The sequence below is a fragment of the Carettochelys insculpta genome, chromosome 25 (genome assembly GCF_033958435.1).
Source record: "Carettochelys insculpta isolate YL-2023 chromosome 25, ASM3395843v1, whole genome shotgun sequence".
Taxonomy (NCBI): domain Eukaryota; kingdom Metazoa; phylum Chordata; order Testudines; family Carettochelyidae; genus Carettochelys; species Carettochelys insculpta.
The window spans coordinates 1,302,191-1,323,156 of NC_134161.1; the positions used below are offsets into that span (position 1 = coordinate 1,302,191).

Genomic DNA, 20,966 nt, shown 5'->3' on the forward strand with positions numbered 1-20,966 from the left:
CCCACCCTCCTGCATCTTACCTCCTGCCCAGGCCTCCCCCTGCTCCTTAGGGGCCTCCTCCCGCACACTGAACCCTTTAGTTCTGGCCTCATCCCAGAGCTAGGGGTCCCCACACAATCTACTAGCCCAGGATCCCAGAAGAGTTAATCTGGGCTGTGAGACGCCCTGAACCTTGATCTTCCCTCACCTCCTGCAGAGCTGCAGCACCGGGGAGTGAGGTGCCCCAGTAAGGGGCCACATCAGTTTGGCGAGAGGGGGGATTTATATTTTTGTGTCTCATTTTTGTGTAGCCCACGACTGATTTTTCTGTGAGTCAGTGGCTACCAATCCAAGAAAGGTTCCCCACCCCTGCCATAAAGACAACGTTGAAAACATTTGTTTTGGACATTAATATTGTACTTTATTTAAAACAAAATTTGGCCAACTAACATGACATACGCAGTATGACCTAAATATACGGCCCCTTTGTATTATAGCTGCATATTTACCTTTTTTACGCTCCAGTAGCCTAATAGGAATAATTTATTATTTAAGGTATTTAGAAATAAGTGAATGTATTTTGTCATCATTGCTGTTGGCTGGTTATCCACGGAAACGTTTGCATTGAGCAGGGTGGGCTGAGGCCCAGAAAGGTTTGAGAACCACTGAAACAGAGAACAAACAACTCAGCTACCGTGTCAATACATCAGGTAGCTTGTGAAGCAGGACAGCAAAATTTGAAGAGAACTGTCAGCATTAAACCTGGGTTCAGCTGCAGGAAATTAGTATTTTTCTTAAAATACCACCCACAAGACACCTGGCTTAATTCAACAGATGCTCCATAAGTGACAAACATCTAAAATCTGATTCCTTTAGCCTAAGTGGTAACACCCACAGCTGAAAACTTTGAAAGCATCCGTATTACTGGCACAGGGGACAAGGGGAGCCTGCTGATTAACGAGGAGAGTTTGCCTCACCTGAAAGATTCTCACATTTGGAGTGAACCCAGCGATCACATTTCCCACACTGCATCATCTTACTCTCATAGTCATCATCATCATAGCACTTGTCACAGAGTGGGCAGAAGTTTCCTGTAAACAAACCAGGTCTTCAATCATCATTTCATCTGGTGCATGCACACCTCAAAGGCTGGCTATTGACTTGCTGTGGTGCTGAGAAGCAAGCCCACTCAAACCTTCCTGCCCAAATGCAAACTGCTACTACTTGTATCCTTACAGTGCACATTAAAAATAAGAACACCTGCAAAAATAACCTACAATCCACGCGGGTCTTACAATTCCACTCTACTGAGGCACTTCATTTTTAGCTTTATTGCTTGACTTCTAATAAAACAGGAAATTGTACGGAGAGCTTTGGAGGAAAAACACAAGAAAAAAAACTTCTCCAGGAAAACCAAGACAGAAAACCTCTCCTGCTAATCCAGCAAGTGGGAAGAACTCAATTGCCTAGAAAGGTCTAGTCATTTACCCTTCCCTCTATTATCCATCCCCCTTCGATTCAGATCCTGAACTGCCACAGGAAACTCAGGAAGAGGAAGTCACCGAACCCAACGTGGTTTTTTTTGTTTTTGTTTTTTTTGTTTTTGTTTTTTTAGACGATGGCTACACAGCTAGAGTGCTATCCATCCCTTTCACAACAAAGTTATACCAGCATAAGCTATGGTGAGCACAGTGCTATGCTGGCAGAAGAGCTTCTCCCACTAATATACCTTATGCCACTCACGGACAGTTTTTTTTTTTACACAATGACAAGAAAGCCCTCTCCCCCTCAACACAGACTATCTTCATCACGTGTTGCACAGACAGCTGTGCCACTGCAGTGTTGCATATACAGGTATGACCTAAGCCAGGCCATGACCCTGTCTTAAATTTTGTTCCTTCCTATCCTCTCTCGAGTAAGGACTTTTGCACAAGTCTGAAATAAACCCAGCAACAACGTATAGTGCTTGTGTGATGAATGTAATACCTTCTATTGTATTAACCCTCACAGCACTTTAGTTAACTGGATGGCTCGAAGGTCCAGAAAAGGGTATTACCCGTCCCATTCGTCCCAGCTTATTACAGGGAGGTCCCAAACTCTGTCTGTAAGAGGCAGCATTGACCTCTCTTGTTAACCACTGCAAACAGCAATCACATTTTCCCTGACTTCACATAGCAAAAGCTTCCATTCTTTGTGATTTCACTGATTCTTGGGCATGACATGGGAATGGCACTACAGCTTGGAATCAGCAACACTCCTCAACTGACTCATGGGCTTTCACTCCAGCCTGTAGTAACACTTCCTCACAAAAGTTGTGATCTCCTGGAGAACAGCTTCAAAGACATTCACAGTAAACCATGGTGCAACCTCAATCATTTGGTACCTTTAGCGAAGAGTTTGGCACAATCATGACACAGCGAGAAGTCATGAGACCACTGTGCATCCCATCCTTTGCCTGGGGTTGTTGACCCACAGCTCTTGCAGCGAACACACTTGGTACAGATCTGTAAGAGGGGACACTGTTACATGACAGGAGCCAGCATCTTTGCTATCATTGGATGCTTCTGAAGTGCTCTTTCACAGTTATTATTTAACAGGTATGTATTTATAATGCCATACATATGTGTTCTTTGGGCCCATGGTAGGTGGCTATAGCATGCCCCTCACGTCCCACAACTTGTATAGCAGAGAAGATGCTGCCCTCCTGAAGGTAATATACTGACCATACAACAGAAAATATGCTTCAGGCTAGTCACTTTGCCATTCAAAACTGTGGTACAGTTCATCCCACACCTTTCTTTAGTTTGAAAAGAACATGCTTTTGGCAAGGACGAATTTCTTATGACAATCTGTACAACCTCAAGAAAGTTGACAGCACCACAAGTCTAGCAGCATAAAACCCTATTAGTTATACTTCAGTAGTGTCCAAAATATGTTAGTCACTGTACGGACGAACCGGTCCAAACGCTAACAAACAATTTAGCACACTAATCACATCCCCAACTGTCATTATATTGGTGTCAACCAAAAGTAAGGTCAGTTTGCTCAGGAGTCGTCACAAAAAGGGTAAAAGACAAGTGTCTCCTCTTCTTCCCATCTTCTTTCATTCACACAATGCCAGAGAGTTCATTTACCATAAGAGCATTCAGAAGCCAGTCTTTAATAATAAAGCTATTTCAAGTTTACCTCACAAAACAGAAAACGGGCTGTATACAGAATTTGTAATTCTATCATAGTGCAACACACACCATCATGTATAAAAGACCTGCAGTTTGAATACTTGGAAGCTGGCTGACAGTTTTTAAGGAACATAGTCAAGCAGGGCAAACTCACCCAAACTTTCTTTTTCTTGGTGGGTTTTGTAGGGTAGTTTGGTCCCAGGCACTCCGGGTGATAGCTGTTTCGGCACTTGTTACACTCCAGCAACTGCTACAGAATTACAAAAATCAGCAGCGTTGTAAAAAAAAACAAAACAGAGAATAGACGCCATCCTCTGAATACTTTCATTTTACACTAGACTCAATATTCAGTGAACCAGGAATATGTCGTATGACTGACAAATTTACAATATGAATTTGCCACAATGACAATACCATGCTGTCACATACACTGAAAGGTTCTTTATCCCATTACTAATCTCACAAAACTTCCATTGCTACATGTTCAATTATTTAGATAAATTATCCTAAACAGAGTTCCTGGAATTAGTGAACTCATGGGCACAGAAAAGAGCATTCGCAAAGTGATCACACTTATTATTCTTAGTACCTTTGTGGCCTGGTGCTGTCTCCCACACACATGACAGAATTTGCAACGACGACAGCACCAGTTTTCCAACTGGTCCTCCAGAGGGCGTTCACTCTCTTCTAAACAGAACTTGTGGAAGGGCTCACAACAGACCTGACAATACACAAACTACAAGGGGCGGGGCGGGGGGGGGGGGAACATTAGCAGGTTAAACACTTGGCTGATTTCTCAGCTAAACGTAACTGCTCTCCAGTCTCTTTCTAATTCTGGTTTAGAATTCACACAAGACGTATTTGCATTCAAATCTTTTACAGTGGAATTCACACACAAACTACTTTGAACACATTTTTCGGACATCAGTGCTTATTCATGTATCAATTTTCAGTAAAATGAAAATTAAGCTGCTTATTCAGCTGCCTAGACATGGCCTTCAGAACAGGGACCCAGGTTTGAACATTTTGTTCATTATTAATATCCGTGTAACTTCTTTAGTTACATAGCACCAAAGTATGCCATGTGCTTTAAAAACAAGCATCCTAAACTTATGTGGTGCGTTGGGACAGCTATCCCTCCTCCATTCACCCAGGTGGTCCCACAGCAACATTCTCTGTATATTTCTCTTCTACAGAATATCCTCTGCCAGGCTGGCTATGTGCAGGAAAAAATGCAAGTCTTGGTGCTTTGCAATGCAAGACTTAACCCAATCCATCACAAAAGGTATACTTTTTTCTCTCCTTAAGGAACTGTTTCTGTTTCACAGGTAGATGGCTTCATCAAGAATACTTCCAATAGACTTTCCAAGGCCCCACACACACTGATGATCAGAACCAGAGCTCAATCCTATTCCCTCCAACATTAATGAGAAGTACTGTTAATTCATAGAAACTAAGCTTCCCAGGGAAGTAGGAGCATCACCTCTGTGACACACTTTCTCTGCAATGCCACTGCATAGATCTGTTGCCTGGGCAATGCAGTGAAGAAGTTTCAACTGGCATCCCCTTCTGTTTAGGTGGTCAGAAAGCATGACAGGCTTTGAGTTTGGATGGGTTTTGTTTTGCTTTGTGCTGTTTCTTTTTCTGTGGGGGAGCGGGAACCAAACATATCCCACACTGCATTCAATCTTGAACAAGCTAAAGTCCATTTGAGAAAAATTTTCAAAAGCATCTAAAATTCTCACTGACTGAATGATATTGGTGTTCCTAAGTCATGCTTGGAAAAAGTAGTTCAAGTGCTTTTTAAAATGCTGCCTCTCTTGTTTACTTCTTTTGGAGGACCAGAGAACTCTTGGAACAGTAACTATTTTGCACGCTGTGTGTTTATGCATTGTGGGACACGACTGAGTTAGTAGGATGCTGTTATAGCTCCTATAGCCTGAATTCCTCCTTGTTTAACATGACTTAACAAAACAGAAATCAAACACACAATTGTCAAATACTGTGGTGCTTATAAACATTCTAATAGCAGCAGCAGAATAAGGTGCTTTACCTCCACTTGTCCACTGCTGGCACAGAGAAAGCAGACCACTCTGGGAGTGATAGGTAGCGAGGTGAGAATGCCTAACCCACCCATCTCCCAAACGTTCTCCACTTCACAGTCCTCCTGAAAGCACAAAAGGATGTATCATTCAGAAACAAGAAATGCAGCTTTAGGGGAAAAAATAGTGCATTTGCACAACTGCTATTATTCAGCAGATCTAAACAGTTTGTTTCAAAATATTTAAAAACTTACACCTTAGGTCTATTCATATACTATAAAGTAAAAAGAGAAGTCACCTCTAATTCTTGCTAACGTGTGAACTCGCTGTAGCTGACAGGTTAGTGTATTAGTAAGTGAATGTAAAAGGGACAACACATCACAAGATGTGCTTTATACACTAATGGTCACAGTTCTAAGATAATTACCCGATAACTTTTCACACTTTACTGTAGTATATTTTACAAAAATACGTAACATTTAGCACTAAGGGAAATCAGTACAGTGATCCATTGAAATGCGCAATTTCGAGTTGTGCTTAACTCGCATTAACATGAGTTAAGCGCAACTCAAAACCCTGCTCCTGCTGGCCCTGGCTCAACCCCGCCGGCCCCACTTCAAAACACACACACATATACACACCCCTGGTGCCCACCTCAATTCACACCCCCGCACCCAGCTCCAGCTCAACCTCCTTCAGGACGGTGCGGACCTGGCTCAACTCCACCCCCTCCGCCCTCCCTTAACCCACCCCTGACTTAAGCCCCCTGTCCCCAACCCACTGCCACGCTTACCACTCCCAAATTGCCCCCTCACTCCCATGACTTACCTTTCAAAAGGAGCTCCAGGTGCTCCTGCTGCTTAACGTTTGTTCTACCAGGTGAAAAAGCCCCCCAAAGCCTTATGCGAAATTTGAGTTATGCAAGGGTACGTGGGAACACAACCCTTGCATAATTCAAGGGACTACTGTATACCCTCTGCTTTTAATTTTTTTCTTTAGGGGATGGGGAAAGAGACTGCCAGTTCTACGGTGAATTAGGTAAATAAAGATTATGTTATATATTTAAGTGACTACTGCTCAAAAAAGATGCAAAGTTCAACTGTTAATTTAAACTCCCAAACATTTCAGAGCTGCTGTGAACAACACAAATATCCACAACCTTTTGACTCAAGTAGCAGTCATTGTTTTATAGTTCCAATGTGATGAAATTACTTCCTTGACAATGCTACTCCTGTTCGTCTGTGCTCTCTCATATTGAGAATAACTGTTTAAAGTTCTAATAGTTTCTTCCACCAACACAGATATTGTAAGAAAGAAGGAAAAATGTCCAACAGCAGAGAGACTTTTCAAAGGCTGCGTCTACACTACAAGATAAAAACTGAATTTAAAGGAGTTACCTCAATATTAAAATGTCACTGCCTTCACCGTAAATACCATTAGCACGATTTATGGAGCTCCAGTACTGATAAAACGTCAACATTACAGGATGGGTATAGCGTCAAATGTAAAATATCGAATTAAGGCTAGTGTGGAAGCACCTTGTCTTTAATTCGAACTTATTAGCTTCCAGAAGTGTCCCATGTGCATACCACAAAGCTACACAGTGACCCTCCATGTATGGACACTTCCTTCTCTGCTCCTCTCCATCTAGATGTGCAGGAAGGTCACAGGAAGTCCATGAATTTTTAATTGAACTAGACCTGGAATTCAGCAGCGCCCAGGCCTGCAAATAGAAAAGGTGTCCATAATGAAAAAATTCCTTTACCCATTGCATTGCACCGCACTGGTAGCTGTAGCACTGCATTGGTAGCCATCTCCTGCAACCATGAGCACTCAGGGTAGTGATCTGCCTAGTACTTTCTCATGCTCACAAGAGCCCCCGAGTGGACCCACCAGGAGACTCCAAATCTTCTTGCAATCTGGGGAGACAAATCAGTGGCGAACAGACTTCTGGTGGCCAAGAGAAAAGTGACAATCTAGGAGCAGATGTCGCATGGGATGACCACCAGAGCTTACTCCTGGGACTCTATGCCATGCCAGGTGAAACAACTCCAGCAGGCCTATCAAAAAGTCCAGGAAGCCAACCAGCAGTCAGGGGCTGCATGACAGACCTGCCACCATTATGAACAGCTGCACGTTTATGGCGAGCGGCCCCACCATGGAGCACGGTCTTCAGTGCGACACTTGTGGAGGCCCTGGTCTGGAGTTCAGGGTGAGCCGAGCGGAGCTGGGTGCCCCAGAGGAAGAGGGCAATGGGCAGAGGACTGAGGAAGTTCTTCCCAACATCCCAGGGCTCTTCACCATAGACCTGGAACCGGTCCCTCCATGCCCATTCCCAAACCCCCTGGACCAAGCTGTTAGGGTGAGTTTTTATTCTGCATGCTAGAAACGGGTTGTGGGTGGGTATAGGTATATGGTTGGGTGTGCGTACAGGTTTGTTAGGGATCTGTGCCCCTCAGAACAGTGCATTAATGTTTCTTGGGGTGGAGAACTTCTCCTTTTCGGTTATCTCCTCGAAGGCCTCATCCAGGCACTCTTGTATTTCCCCCCCCCACCCCCACAAGGTTCTTGGAGAGGCCTGACTTCTTGCGGCTTTCACGGTTGCACACCTTGCCACACCAAGCAACCAGAGAGAGATCTGGTATCATGGCGCCACACAGCATTTTAACCAATTTTCCAGGCTTGTGGTCACACAGCATGAGCAGGTCTTTGTCCATATCTGTTAGTTTTAGGAGGATGATGTCTTCTTTGGCAACCTACAGAAGCACGGGAATTTGCATTGGATTTTTTTTTAAACCATGTTTCCTGCCCTTTTGCATTTCCCTGCAGCAGCTGGTGGGTGCTCCATTCCCCACCCTATGTGGTTCGCAAGTCTCAGCTGCACATCAACCCTCCCATGTCCCTTTCCACCCAGCATTCCTTTTTGCTTTACGGGGATCCCTCCCCTGCGCCACGTGGCTGCCAGGCTCTGCTGGGAGTCCCCCCTCAATGTCCCTTTCTTCACAGCATTTCTTGTTACTTTACAGGGCTCCTCCAACCCCCATGCAGCCATCCATGCAGCTGTAATCAAACCCTTTCCTACCATGCCCTCTCACCACACAGCTGACAGTTCCCCTGCTTTGCAGCCCTCCCCTTCCCCACAAGAGCGGACAATTGTTTATAGCTTACCATGTCCACAAAGACACGTGCTGGATAAGTGATGGTAAATGATGTACTGTGAAATGCTTGCTTAGAATCCCATCCTTTAATAAGCCTTTAGTGGCCTTCAAAAGAGAAACCTTCCCTGATAGACACAGAGACCTGTTCATTCCATTTGAAAGCACACTGTGTGAATTGTATCTTTATTTTCACCTTCACTTTCCAGCTGCCATGCCCAGCGCCAGAGACAGGTCCAGAAAGAGGAAAAGGTCCAAGCAGGATCTCATCCTGCAGCACATGCAGCAGAATGAAGCAGAACACAGTAAGATGACAAAGGACACTGCTCACTGGTGTCATAGTACAGCTCAGTGGCATCAGAGTCTAGCTGAGTTTCAGCAGAGAATGCTTGATTTCCAGCAACAGCAAGCACCAAACCATTGTGAAGCCATGGCCAAGCTTGTAATGGCAGTTACGAAGAAAACAGTGGTCCTGTGCTCCCTGCTGCCGCTTCAGAGGGACTCTGAACACAGCAATGCAGGAGCCAATACCCGCTGCCCAGAGTCCCCAGAAGAGGGTTTGCCCACCCGACGACATTGGGGTCCTCAAACATGGGGAGGGAAGGCAATGATAGCCTGCCACTCTAGCCCCACAGAGCACTGCAAAAGACTGTTCAAGCACCCTTGACAATGCTTCTATTCTCTGCCACTTAAACCTCTCCTCCTACCAAAATAAAATCATTCATTTGAGCTCAGTGTGATTTTGTGGTGTGCATGAGCGGTAGGGAACACAAATCATTGTTGGGAACCAGGCCAAGCAGGTTGGTAGAGGGATGAAGGCACAGCTGCTCACCAATAGGCCAACGGCTGCAAAGGACACATGGTACCTGGCATGTTGGGAGAGGGATGAAGGCATAGCTGCCTGCTGTTATGCCCAGGTCCACAGCAGACGCACAGCACAGGGAACTGGGGTGTGTTAGGGAAGGGCTGACGTGGCTGACAGACTCAAGTGGGTGGAAGACACCTGAAGGCACAGTTGCCCGTCACATGCACTGCAACTTAACCCCCTTCCACGAAGTAAAAGCATTCATTCATTAAGATATAGTATAATTTACTGGCATTACAATAGAGAAATACATCAGTAGCATGTGTGTTACAGATAATTCATGAATCTATGTTTTAAAGTGTCCCTTATTGCTACTGCCTCAGCATGATTATTGGTGGTTAGCTGTGTAGGCAGCTGCGAGTAAGACCTGCCTATGGCCTCAGCTTTGGAATTCCAGATGGATGGGAAAGTCTCCCACTTGGATTCACAATGTTGTGCAAAATAGAACATGCAGTAATCACGGTGGGGACATTAGTTTCAGAAAGGTCCAAACAGGTCAATAAGCATCTGAACCTCGCTTTTAACCAGCCAAAGGCACATTCAACCACCTTTCTGCACTTCCTGAATCTCTGATTGAAATTTTCCTGGCTGGGGTCAAGGGCTCCTGTGTAGGGCTTCAGAAAGCAAGGGAGCAGAGGGTGAAGCCGGGTTACCCAATATTACAATAGGCAAAAATTGGCCACGTCTCCAATCATGATTTTCTGGTCTGGAAAAATTTCCCATCCAGGAGTTGTTTGTACAGCCCAGAATTTCAGAAGATGTGCATGTCGAGAACCCTTCCTGACCATCCAACACTGATGTCAGTGAAATAACTCAGAGGCCAAGTGGTCTGGGACTATGATGGACATGTGCATGCCATCTATTGCCCCACTGCAGTTCAAAAATCCCATGGCAGCAAAGCCATTCACTATGGCCTGTACATCTCCCAGTGTCACAGTATTCCTGAGGAGACACCGACAGATTGTATGGGCCACCTGCATCACCATGGACCCCTCTGTAGATCTGCCTACCCCAAATTGATTTGCTACGGCCTGGTAACATAAGGCTTTGCAAACTTTCACAGAGCAAGGGTCACTTGCTTCTGAACTGTTAAAGCCGGCCTCATTCTTGTGTTGCTGAGCGTCATGGTGGGGGCCAGCACATCACAAAGTTGCATAAAAGTGGACTTGAGCAAAAGTCCTGCAGCCACTGCTGATCATCCCAGTACTCCAAAAAGATGTGGTCCCACCATTGTGTGCTGGTCTCATGAGTCCAAAACCGCCTCTCCACTGTCACCAACGCATCTATGGCAGCCAGCAGCTGTGAGCTCCTGGACCACAGTTGTGAGATTTCCTCTTCAAAACCAGCATCATCATCATCCTCCTCTCCCTCCTGAACCATCAGTGAGCTTTGTAAGTGAAGGCAAAATTGTGTGACAGCCAGTGTAGTTACTGAAATGATGTGTGCTATACACTGAAGCATTTGGGGTTCCATGCTTGTGCTAGCAGAGAAAACGCCACAGGAAATAGCACAATCTCCAGTTTGTTTTCACACAGTTACTGGGTGCTCTGAATTCTGAGACAGTGCTTTGCATTCTGGGATTCAAACATGAAACACCCACAAGCAACTGGGGCTAAGGCACTGTGGGATAGGTACCCACAATGCACTGCTCACACTGTCAAACTTGCAATGGGGATGAGGAAACTTGACATGGAAAAACTGTGGGTTAAATTTCAAGAAGCTGTGTGGACACAAATTCAAACTCATAAGAACAAGGTTAAAAAAAACAACTTTATCTCATAGTGTAGAAGCAGCCAAAGAGATGCAGAGGTTCCCGATAAACAGGAGCATACCACAATCACAGAACACTAGATGGAAAAGACTTCAAGAGGTCATCAAGTTCAGTCCCCTGCCCTCATAGCAGGACCAAGCACCGTGTAGACTATCCCCAGTAAATGTCTATCTAACCTGCTCTTAAGTATCTCCAGCAATGGAGATTCCACAACCTCCCTAGGCAATTTATTCCAGTGGTTAACCACCCTGACAGTTACGAAGTTTTTCCTAATGTCCAACCTAAACCTCCCTTGCTGTAGTTTAAGCCCTTTGCTCCTTGTCGTATCTTCAGAGGCCAAGGAGAAGAATTTTTCTCCCTCCCCTTTTAGGTACTTGAAAACCACTATCACGTCCCCTCTAAGTCTTGTCTTGACTAAACTAAACAAGCCCAGTTCTTTCAGCCTTTCCTCATAGCTCATGTTCTCTCGACCTTTAATCACTCTTGTTGCTCTTCTCTGCACCTTCTCTAATTTCTCCACATCTTTCTTGAAACATGGCGCCCAGAACGGGACACAGTATTCCAACTGAGGCCTAATGAGTGCTGAGTAAAGTGGAAGAATAACTTCTCATGTCTTGCTCTCAACACTCCTGTTAATGCATCCCAGAATCATGTTTGCTTTTTTTTTTTCTCTTGCAACACATCACACTGTTGACTCTTATTTATCTCGTGGTCCACTATGATCCCTAAATCCCTTTCCGCAGTAGCTAGACAGTCACTTCCCACTCTGTATGTATGAAGCCAATTGTTCCTTCCTAAGTGAAGTGGTTTGCATTTGTCTTAATTAAACTTCAGCCTGTTTACCTCAGGCCATTTCTCCACTTTGTTCAAATAGTTTTAAATTCTGACCCTTTCCTCCAAAGCAGTTGCAACCCCTCCCAGCTTGGTATCATCTGCAAACTTAATAACCTTACTCTCTATGCCAATATCTACATTGTTGATGAAGATATTGAATAGAACAGGTCCCAAAACAGACCCCTGCAGAACCCCACTTGTTATGCCCTGCCAGCATGACTGAAAACCATTAATAACTACTCTCTGAGAACGTCAAGTATCGGAGGGGTAGCCGTGTTAGTCTGGATCTGTAACGGCAACGAAGGGTCCTGTGGCACCTTATACACTAACAGAAAAATTTTGAGCATGAGCTTTCGTGAGCACAGACTGAGTTCATCAGATGCTGGTCTTGGAAATCTGCAGGGCCAGGTATAAATAAGCCAGAGCAAGGGTGCGGATAACAAGGTTAGCTCAGTCAGCAAGGGTGAGGCTTACTACCAGCAGTTGATCTGGAGGTGTGAACACCAAGGGAGGGGAAGCTGCTTCTGTATTTAGCCAGCCATTCGCAGTCTTTGTTTAAGCCAGAGCTGAGGGCGTTGAATTTGCAAATGGCTGGCTAAATACAGAAGCAGCTTCCCCTCCCTTGGTGTTCACACCTCCAGATCAACTGCTGGTAGTAAGCCTCACCCTTGCTGACTGAGCTAACCTTGTTATCCCCACCCTTGCTCTGGCTTATTTATCTCTGAGAATGGTTATCCAGCCAGCTTGCACCCACCTTATAGTAGCCCCATCTAAGCTGTATTTGCCTAATTTATCGATAAGATGATCAGGCAAAACCATATCAAATGCCTTACTAAAGTCTAGGTATACCACATCCTTCTCCCTTATTCACAAGACTTGTTATCCTGTCAAAGAAAGCTATCAGATTGGTCTGACATGATTTGTTCTTCAGAAATCCATGCTGGCTGTTACCTACCACCTTATATTCTTCCAGATGTTTGCATATGAATTCCTTAATTATTTGCTCCATTAATCTGTCCAGACACAGAAGTTAAGCTGACTTGTCTGTAGTTTCCTGGGTTGTTCTTTTTCTCCTTTTTATAGATGGGCACTATATTTGCCCTTTTCCAGTCTTCTGGAACGTCTCCCTACTTCCAGGGCTTTTCCAAGATGATAGTTCAAGGTTCTGATACCTCCTCTATTAGCTCTTTGAGTATTCTCAGATGCATTTCTTCCAGCCCCCTGGTGACTTGCAGACATCTACTTTTTCTAAGTAATTTTTTACCCTTTTTTTTTTTTTCATTTTATCCTCTAAAACTACCCTCTTCCCACTAGCATTCACCATGTTAGGCATTTCTGCATTAGACTTCTTGGTGAAGACTGAAACAAAGAAGTCATTAAGCACCTCTGTGATTTCCAAGTTTCCTGATATTGTTTCTCCCTCTTCACTGAGCAGTGGACCTACCATGTCCTTGGTCTGCCTCTTGCTTCTAATATATTTATAGAATGTCTTCTTGTTACCCTTTGTGTCTCTGATTAGCTTGATCTCGTTCTTTGCCTTTTTAATCTTGCCCCTGCACACACGTATTGTTTGCTTATATTCATCCTTCAAAATTTCTCCTAAATTCCACTTTTTATATGACACCTTTTTCATTTTGAGATCATACAAGATCTCTTCTAAGCCAGGGTAGTTTTTTACTATACTTTCCATCCTTCCTATGCATCAATATAGCTTGTTTTTGGGCCCTTAATAACATCCCTTTGAAAAACTGCCAACGCTCTTCAGTTGTTTTTCCTCTTAGTCTTGCTTCCCATGGGACCTTGCCTACCAGCTCTCTGAGTTTACCAAAATCTGCCTTCCTGAAATCCACTGTCTCTATTTAACAGTTCTCTCTCTCACCATTTCTTAGAATCATGAACTCTTATGATTTCATGGTCACTTTTCTCCCAAGACGGCTTCCACTTTCAAATTCTCCACTAGTTCCTCCAATTTGTTAAAATCAATCCATCACTAAGTCTACAGTAGCATTCCTGAGCTTCAGTGTTTAGGCAGTTACACTCAAAATCTTTTAAGATAATCTGACCCCTTACCTTGAAGTCCACTCTGATCCTGTGGACACCATCTGTAGGTGCCTTTTGCTTGGAACCATTTCCATTTGACAGAGTACTGAGCAAATTCAGTGTGCTGGTCTCCGGCTTGTTGATTGGAGGTGGTTTTTCCTAAAAAGGAAAGAAAAGGCGCTTGCATTTATTCCAACCCCAAATACAGGTTGAACCTCTCTAATTCCAAACACTCTCATCTGGCAACATCCATAATCCATCTGGATGACCCCTTTTCATGGGTGTGGCCAAGTTTCCCGCGGTCCCATAAAGTTTGTTTATAGCCACCAGTCCTGCCTCTCAGTGTTCTGTGCTGTTTAGCTGTAATTTACCCCTAAATGTCTTCTAAGAGCCCAGTGAGCCGCGGAAGTGTTGGTAACGTGCCAGGCAATATTGACCTCCCCTGATCCAGCAGATTATCTCATTCAGTACTGGTCAGGTTCTGAGGGTGCCAGACAAGAGATGTTCAACCTGTACTATTTTAAGAAAGAACTGAGTAAACAAGGCTTCGATAATTCCTATGAAAAGAACCTGGATGCACCTCAGCCTGACACTCCTACAGAAAGGGGAACCTGGGTGCACCTCAGCCTGACACTCCTACAGAAAGGGGAAGCAGATCAGTTTTGCAAACCCTTGTTAGAGCACTTCATGCATAGACGGGTGCTTGATGTACTGAATTATGAAATAAGCGTATTCTGGCATCCAAGACAACGCTGGTATTTAGCTTACTAAGGTGCAGCAGTTCTGTGGATAATCAATGTCTACGCACATTTTCCATTTTTAAAATGGAGTTAAAAACCAGGCAATTCAGTTAGCTTTTCAAAAGAAACATCACATTTAAAATTGTTCACATTAGAGGAACTAAAATTGAAGTCATTTTATAGTTCCTTAGACTTCTTAGTAAAACAAGTTGACATGCATCAATTATGTCCAAAACAAGTTGCACCATTTGCAGACTTGATGTGACAGAATAAGAGGAGCCTTTTACACTTAGCAGTAGGGAGTAAGAAATCACAAACTCAGCACTTAAGACAAAAAATGGCAACTTCTTCCTTTAAAAGTAACCAAAAGGGTTTGGAAAAATTATAGAAATCAAACTGATATCTATCTTAGACTGACATTCTAGGTTAAGGGGTTGAATTTAATTCTAATTGGGCTGAACTGTAAAAACGTAACATGACAGACCCCTTGTCTGTTCCTTAGGGGTCCTGCACTTCCGGGCAGCTCCTTGTGCACCTCAGAGAGGCTCCTTTGTTGTTGCCCTGGGGCTTCCGCAAGGCAAGGGTCTCCCTTTACTGAACCATTTTCATAAAATCACAGAATCACAGAACAATAGAGCTGGAAGAGACCTAAAAAAGCCATGGAGTCCAGCCCCCTGCTCTAAGCAGGACCAAACCCATCAGATCAGCCCCGCCAGGGCTTTGTCGAGGTGAGACTTAAACACCTCCACTATGTCCCTGGGGAGACCATTCCAGTGCTCCACCACCCTCCTAGTGAAACAGTTCTTCCTAATGTTCAACCTGGACCTTCCCAACTGCAACTTGACACCATTGTTCCATGTTCTGCCATCCGTGACCACTGTGAACAGCCTCTCTCCAGCCTCCCTTCAGTAAGTTGAAGGCTGTTATCAAGTTCCCCCTCAGTCTTCTCTTCTGCAGACTAAACAGTCCCAATTCCCTCAACCTTTCTTCATAAGTCATATGCTCCAGCCCCCTAATTATTTTGGTCGCCCTCCACTGGACCCTCTCCAGTGTATCCACATCCTTCCTATAAATGAGGGCCCAGAACTGGACACAGTACTCCAGATGCGGCCTCACCAAAGCCATATAAAGAGGAATAATCACTTCTCTGGATCTGCTGGCAACGCTCCTCTTGATGCAACCTAATATGCCATTAGCTTTCTCGGCTACAACAGCACACTGTTGGCTCATGTCCAGCTTCTTGCCCACTACAACTCTCAGGTCCTTTTCTGCAGAACTACTATCAAGCCAGTCAGACCCCAGCCCGTAACAATGCTTGGGATTCTTCCGGCCCAAGTGCAGTACTCTGCCCTTATTGAACCTCATCAGATTTCTTGCAGCCCCGTCTTCCAATTTGTCTAAGTCAGTCTGGACCCTGTCCCTGCCTTCCAGCATATCTACCTCTCCCCCATAGGCCAGTCTTTAGTGAAGGAAGAATAGGTCCCTCTCCGCCAGTCTTGAGCTGTCCCAGTTTGGCCCAAGTTGGGTACCCCTCCAGCAGAAGGGTGTGGGGAGCCCAGTCCCACCCACTGCACTGGACTCTCGCCCAGGGACTGTAGGTAGGAGGGAGCTGGTGGGGCTTTTGCCCCTACCCTATGGCAGTGATCTTTCCCTGAGCCTCTGCACCCACCGGTACCTTGTGGCTGGTATCACTTGGCTACGCTCTGTCCTGTCCAGCTTTGCCCTTCCCTCAACCCTCCAGCCTCCTTCTCTCTGGGCACTGCTCTCTCCTCTGGCTGCCTGGGTAAAGCCTTTTGTAGGGAGCCTGGAGGCCTTAACTGGTAAGCAGGTGCTTGATTGCAAGTAGCTGCTGGCTGACTCCCAACGAGCCCCAGCTGTCTATCCAGCCTGCAGGTCTGCACCCCCTGGGAACTTACGAGGGGAACAAAAAGGAGTTCCTTCAGCACCCAAAACATTCACCCTCCATCCGGCATTTGTCACCTGCCACTTCTGATCTGCCACAGTAATAACTTTACCTAACCATGAAAAGTCTACAACAAGGTAAGTTAAGGTTACCCACTGGTACTGAACAGTAGAAAAGAAGTTTGAAATTCTTGTAATTTACTGAGTAAGTAGTAAAAAAAAAGCAATGTCACCTTTTCTTTTGGTTTCTGCTTTACAGGGAAGCTTGGACGAGGGGAAACTTTCTTCTGTTTGCTTTGCTCTATGCCTAGGGAAGGAAAGAAAAATCCTGAGTTTAGCTCTTCAAATCAATAACCACTTCCAGGAAACGAGAGAGATAATGCACTTAAGGAAAAGATATTTTATGACGTCCTCCTGATCTTCCCAATTTCTACCTCCAACTGCCCCCACAGCCTATGGGCAGGTCTATACTTAGGGAGAAAATCAACTTAAGACATGTATCAGAGGGGTAGCCCAGTGAGCCTGTATCTTCAAAAGTAATAAGAATTTCTTTGGCACCTTATAGGCTAACGGATATTTTGGAGCATAAGCTTTCGTGGGCAAAGACCCGCTTCATCAGATCTGACTTACGACATGCAACTCCAGCTACGTGAACATATCTGGAGTCGATGAACCTTAACCTGAATTTCTTCCAAATGCCCACAGCAGGAGGTTGCCGGGAGAAGCTCTCCTGTCGACTTCCCTTATTCTCTCCAGCCCTGTGGAGTACTGGGGTCAATGGGAGAGTGACAACAAGTCAGGTGAGTGCATTCCTTCTAGACCACCTAAATTGACTCCCAGGAGATTAATTTCTGGAGTGTTGCTCTCCAGTTGAGACATTCGTTTCATGATTAACATTACCATTTATTATTTAAGCAGCCTCCTAAACAGCATTGCAAATGTACTCCCTACAAAGGCTCCTGAAAACTCATCTGATTGCCCAGAGCATAACATATGCAACACAGTCTCTCTACCCCAAACCTGCCCATATTGTAACAGTCCATATCTATCTGATTACACTTTTTCCACAGTTTTTATCCCCACTGTCACTCTACTGTGATGTTCCACTTATGGATAATAACAAAAAATTTAACAATGTAAAATCTTGTTTTAAGATTATCAGGTTCGAAGGTGATTCTCCAACACACAGGTAAGTCATCCACATGTCTTCCCACACGCACATTAGGTTTAATGTAAATAAATCCAACTTAAACAAATCACAAACATCTCCCAAAATATACCACTAGTATCTATAAAGTATTTTCCATTGTACACTGCTCAATAATGTTTAATCATCAGCAGATAAGACTCTCGGTTGTAACAATTTGGGGGCTAGTATGTTTTTGAAAAATATATTATTTGAATTATATTTGTTCATTTACCTAATTCTGGTTGGGGCAGCTGTTTTTTCTTGGGCTCACTAGGGTTGGTTTTAGGTACTTCTTTTTTCAGTGGTCCTGAGCTAGGCGGCTGACAAAGGGGAACCTGCAATGGCTGAGGTGCCTGTTTGCCAGTTTTTCTGGCACCAGAAGCAGCAACCTGTTTGGTCTCCAAAACTGGGACAGAGGCATTTCCCTCTTCGTTCTTCTCCTCACTTGGCTTTCGGGCAGGTTCACTGCTCTTCTTCAAGGCATTGTCATCTTTTACTAAAGCAGCCTGAGGAGCTATTTTCTGCCCAGAATCCACTTGGTTCTTCCCAGAATGACTCTCTTTCTTCTCATTAGCCTTGGATTTCTTCTCTTTCTTTTTCACAACTATGAAACACAAGGCAGGACATAAATTATCAGTATTCAGAATGGAGAGAAGTGAACAGCAGGGCCCCTAAAGGATATTTACTGGGATCTGTAGTAGTCAATATATTCCTTAATGATTTTGGAAGAGGGACAAATGGTGATTTACCAAAGTCTGCAGGCAACAAAAATTTATCCAAGATTGTTAGATCCAAAGAAGGGAAGTAAAATCCCATTCAATTGGTTAACTAATTAAACACTAGGTTTAACCAATTAGCCAATTAAACAGGTTTGGGGGCTGGCTGGGGAGGCCACAAACAGGGGATGCTCCAGCCAGGCTGGGATGTAGAGTCCTCCCCAGTTGGCCATCCCTTTTCCTCCCCCAGCACCACTGAGGACAGGGCTACTCCAGCATGGCTGGCATGCCACTGCCCATGGCGCCCCTGCAGGGCTAAAGCAACACCTTGCCCACAGTAGCCAGGAGGCTGCTCCAGCTCGTATTGGTTAACCAGTTAACCTTTAACATCCCTATCTTAAAGCAGATTATATAGAATTATAGCGGGATCTCACCAAACTGGGTTACCAAGCACCAAACTGGCAGATGAAATTCAACACTGGTAAGTGCAAAGTAATACACATTGGAAAAAATAATCCCAAATATACATATAAGTGATGAATTCTAAATTAGCTCTTACAACTCACAACAGAGTTTGGAGTCACTGTGGATAGCTCTCTGAAAACAGCCCAACGTGCAACAACAAACAAGACAACTGCCACTAGACTAGGAACTATTAGTTAAAAGATAGAAAATAGAGAAAATATCATAATGCCACTGTATAAATCCATGGCAAGCCCACACTTCAGCGTCCAGGTCTGGCCTCCTGATCTCAAAAAAGGACAAGTGAGACTGGAAAAGGTTTAGAGAACAAGACCAACACATATTGTCACGGCTTTGTAACGAGCTTCTATCTGAGGAAAAATTAAAATTATTAGAGCTGTTCAGCTTAGGAGAGAAATGACTAAAGGGGAAGAGGACCGGACAGAGGTCTATAAAATTATTACTGGAACGGAAAGAGTGAACGGAGGTATTATTTACCCTTTCCTACAAAACAAAAACCAAAGGTCACTTGAAGACATTAACTGACAGCATGTTGAGTACAAAGAAGTGGAAACACTTTTTCCACACAGCTCACTGCCATGGGATGTTGTGATGGCCAAAAGTATGGGTAGGTTGAAAAAAGAAATGAACAAGTTTATGAAGCGTAGATCCATCAATGGCTATTAACCAAGAGCGTAATGGATGTAAATCCATACCGAGAGTGACACTAAACTTGTGACTGGCAGAATGCAGTACTGAATCACTCCATAACATTGCCCTGTTCTATACACTCCCCGAAGCTCTGGTAAGGGCCACTGTCACATACTGGCCAGTGTCCTGAATGGATACTGTTCCAGTATGGCAGCTATTCTCTTGTGAAGAAAAGACACGAAATAAGAGTCAGGTGCAATTACTACATGACTTCAAGCCCCCAATCACATTTTACGCTAATATACAAATAAGGGATGAAAATCTTACTCTGCTCCTTGGCATAAAAAGGGGTTCAATGCTCTAAAAGGAATGTACAGAAGCAGTTAAATTGAAACTTTTTGTATATGACAACCACTATGCTAGTAAGTTGGTCTAGCTTTCTTTTGGACCAAACCTGCCATAGTATGACATGGATCCTTCTTAACTCTGGGGAGAGAAAAGGACATTTTGCACAAAAAATTTAAAGGGTTCAGCAACGTAGCTTGACAAGCTCACAGTAGCCAAGGCATGTTATACTTTTAAGCGTCTAACATTTAGAATGCATGGAGTTATAAATGGAAAGAAAATTTATGAAAATTTCAGTCCTGAAGCCAAAAATCACACAAAGGAAAGCAATCCAGAGAACTGGAGAAAGAAAATGATACACAGCACCTTGGATTCTAGAAGTCCATGAACCTGCTTCCAACTGAAGTCAAGCGTAAAATTCCTATATGACTTCAACAGAACACGATCATGATCTCTGAAATACTTTGCCTGAGCTTCAACTTGTGGCTTTGGCTCTACTGCTCAATGCAGCCTCAAAGGCTTCACATATGAATTTAGTACCCTTCCCCAGAAAAGGATAATCCATTACACACCCTGCATACCTTTAGCTTGCTTCTGGAGATAGGCTTTTGAAGGCATCCATTGAAGATTCTGGCACTTTCTCATCCTGAGATGAAAGGGATAAAGAACAATCAGAAACGGGTACAGGATGGCAGCATGCTTCAGCAGGCTTTTCTGCTGAAAAAAGAGCAGTGCTCCCTCAAAGCTGTGTCCCTGTGCAGCTGCTTGGGAGACAGTCCAATGCCACGCAGCTGATTAGCAGAGGGCCCACAACTAGATTTTGTTTTTACTGTTGGTTTACATCTGTACTTGCCTAGGTGCACATTAAAATTTATTCTGCACATGGATGTAAATGACTAGAGAGAACATTGTTCACCAGGCAATATTCCCACTGCCAACCTTTCTCTGCAGAAGCATTTAGGCTGAGGAACCCTTGACTTTCCTTTTGGCTCGAAATAACTACAGTCATCCAATACTAAGGTATGTGAGCAGTGCTCCAAGAAATGAAGTGGCTCTATCAGCACGAGGGTGATAGCACTATCAGTTCGCTCTCTCA

The 20,966-nt window shown here is 44.2% G+C and overlaps 1 protein-coding gene across 4 annotated transcripts in view; it reads right to left on the reverse strand.

Annotated features, from left to right (window-relative positions):
* KMT2A (lysine methyltransferase 2A) overlaps positions 1–20,966 on the reverse strand; it is a 124,553-nt gene that overhangs the window by 56,617 nt on the left and 46,970 nt on the right. For 3 of the 4 annotated variants that reach the window (XR_012642552.1, XM_074977130.1, XM_074977132.1), the window contains exons 6-14: positions 20,452–20,516; positions 17,929–18,300; positions 16,741–16,814; positions 13,896–14,024; positions 5,212–5,325; positions 3,748–3,894; positions 3,313–3,408; positions 2,363–2,483; positions 957–1,070 (exon numbers count right to left, since the gene is read on the reverse strand). Coding sequence is in view for 3 of the 4 variants with exons in the window: in XM_074977130.1 (XP_074833231.1) it covers positions 957–1,070; positions 2,363–2,483; positions 3,313–3,408; positions 3,748–3,894; positions 5,212–5,325; positions 13,896–14,024; positions 16,741–16,814; positions 17,929–18,300; positions 20,452–20,516 (1,232 nt within the window). In the remaining variant the exon portion in view is untranslated. The remainder of the gene's footprint in view (positions 1–956; positions 1,071–2,362; positions 2,484–3,312; positions 3,409–3,747; positions 3,895–5,211; positions 5,326–13,895; positions 14,025–16,740; positions 16,815–17,928; positions 18,301–20,451; positions 20,517–20,966) is intronic. The other variant, XM_074977131.1, reaches the window with a different exon arrangement.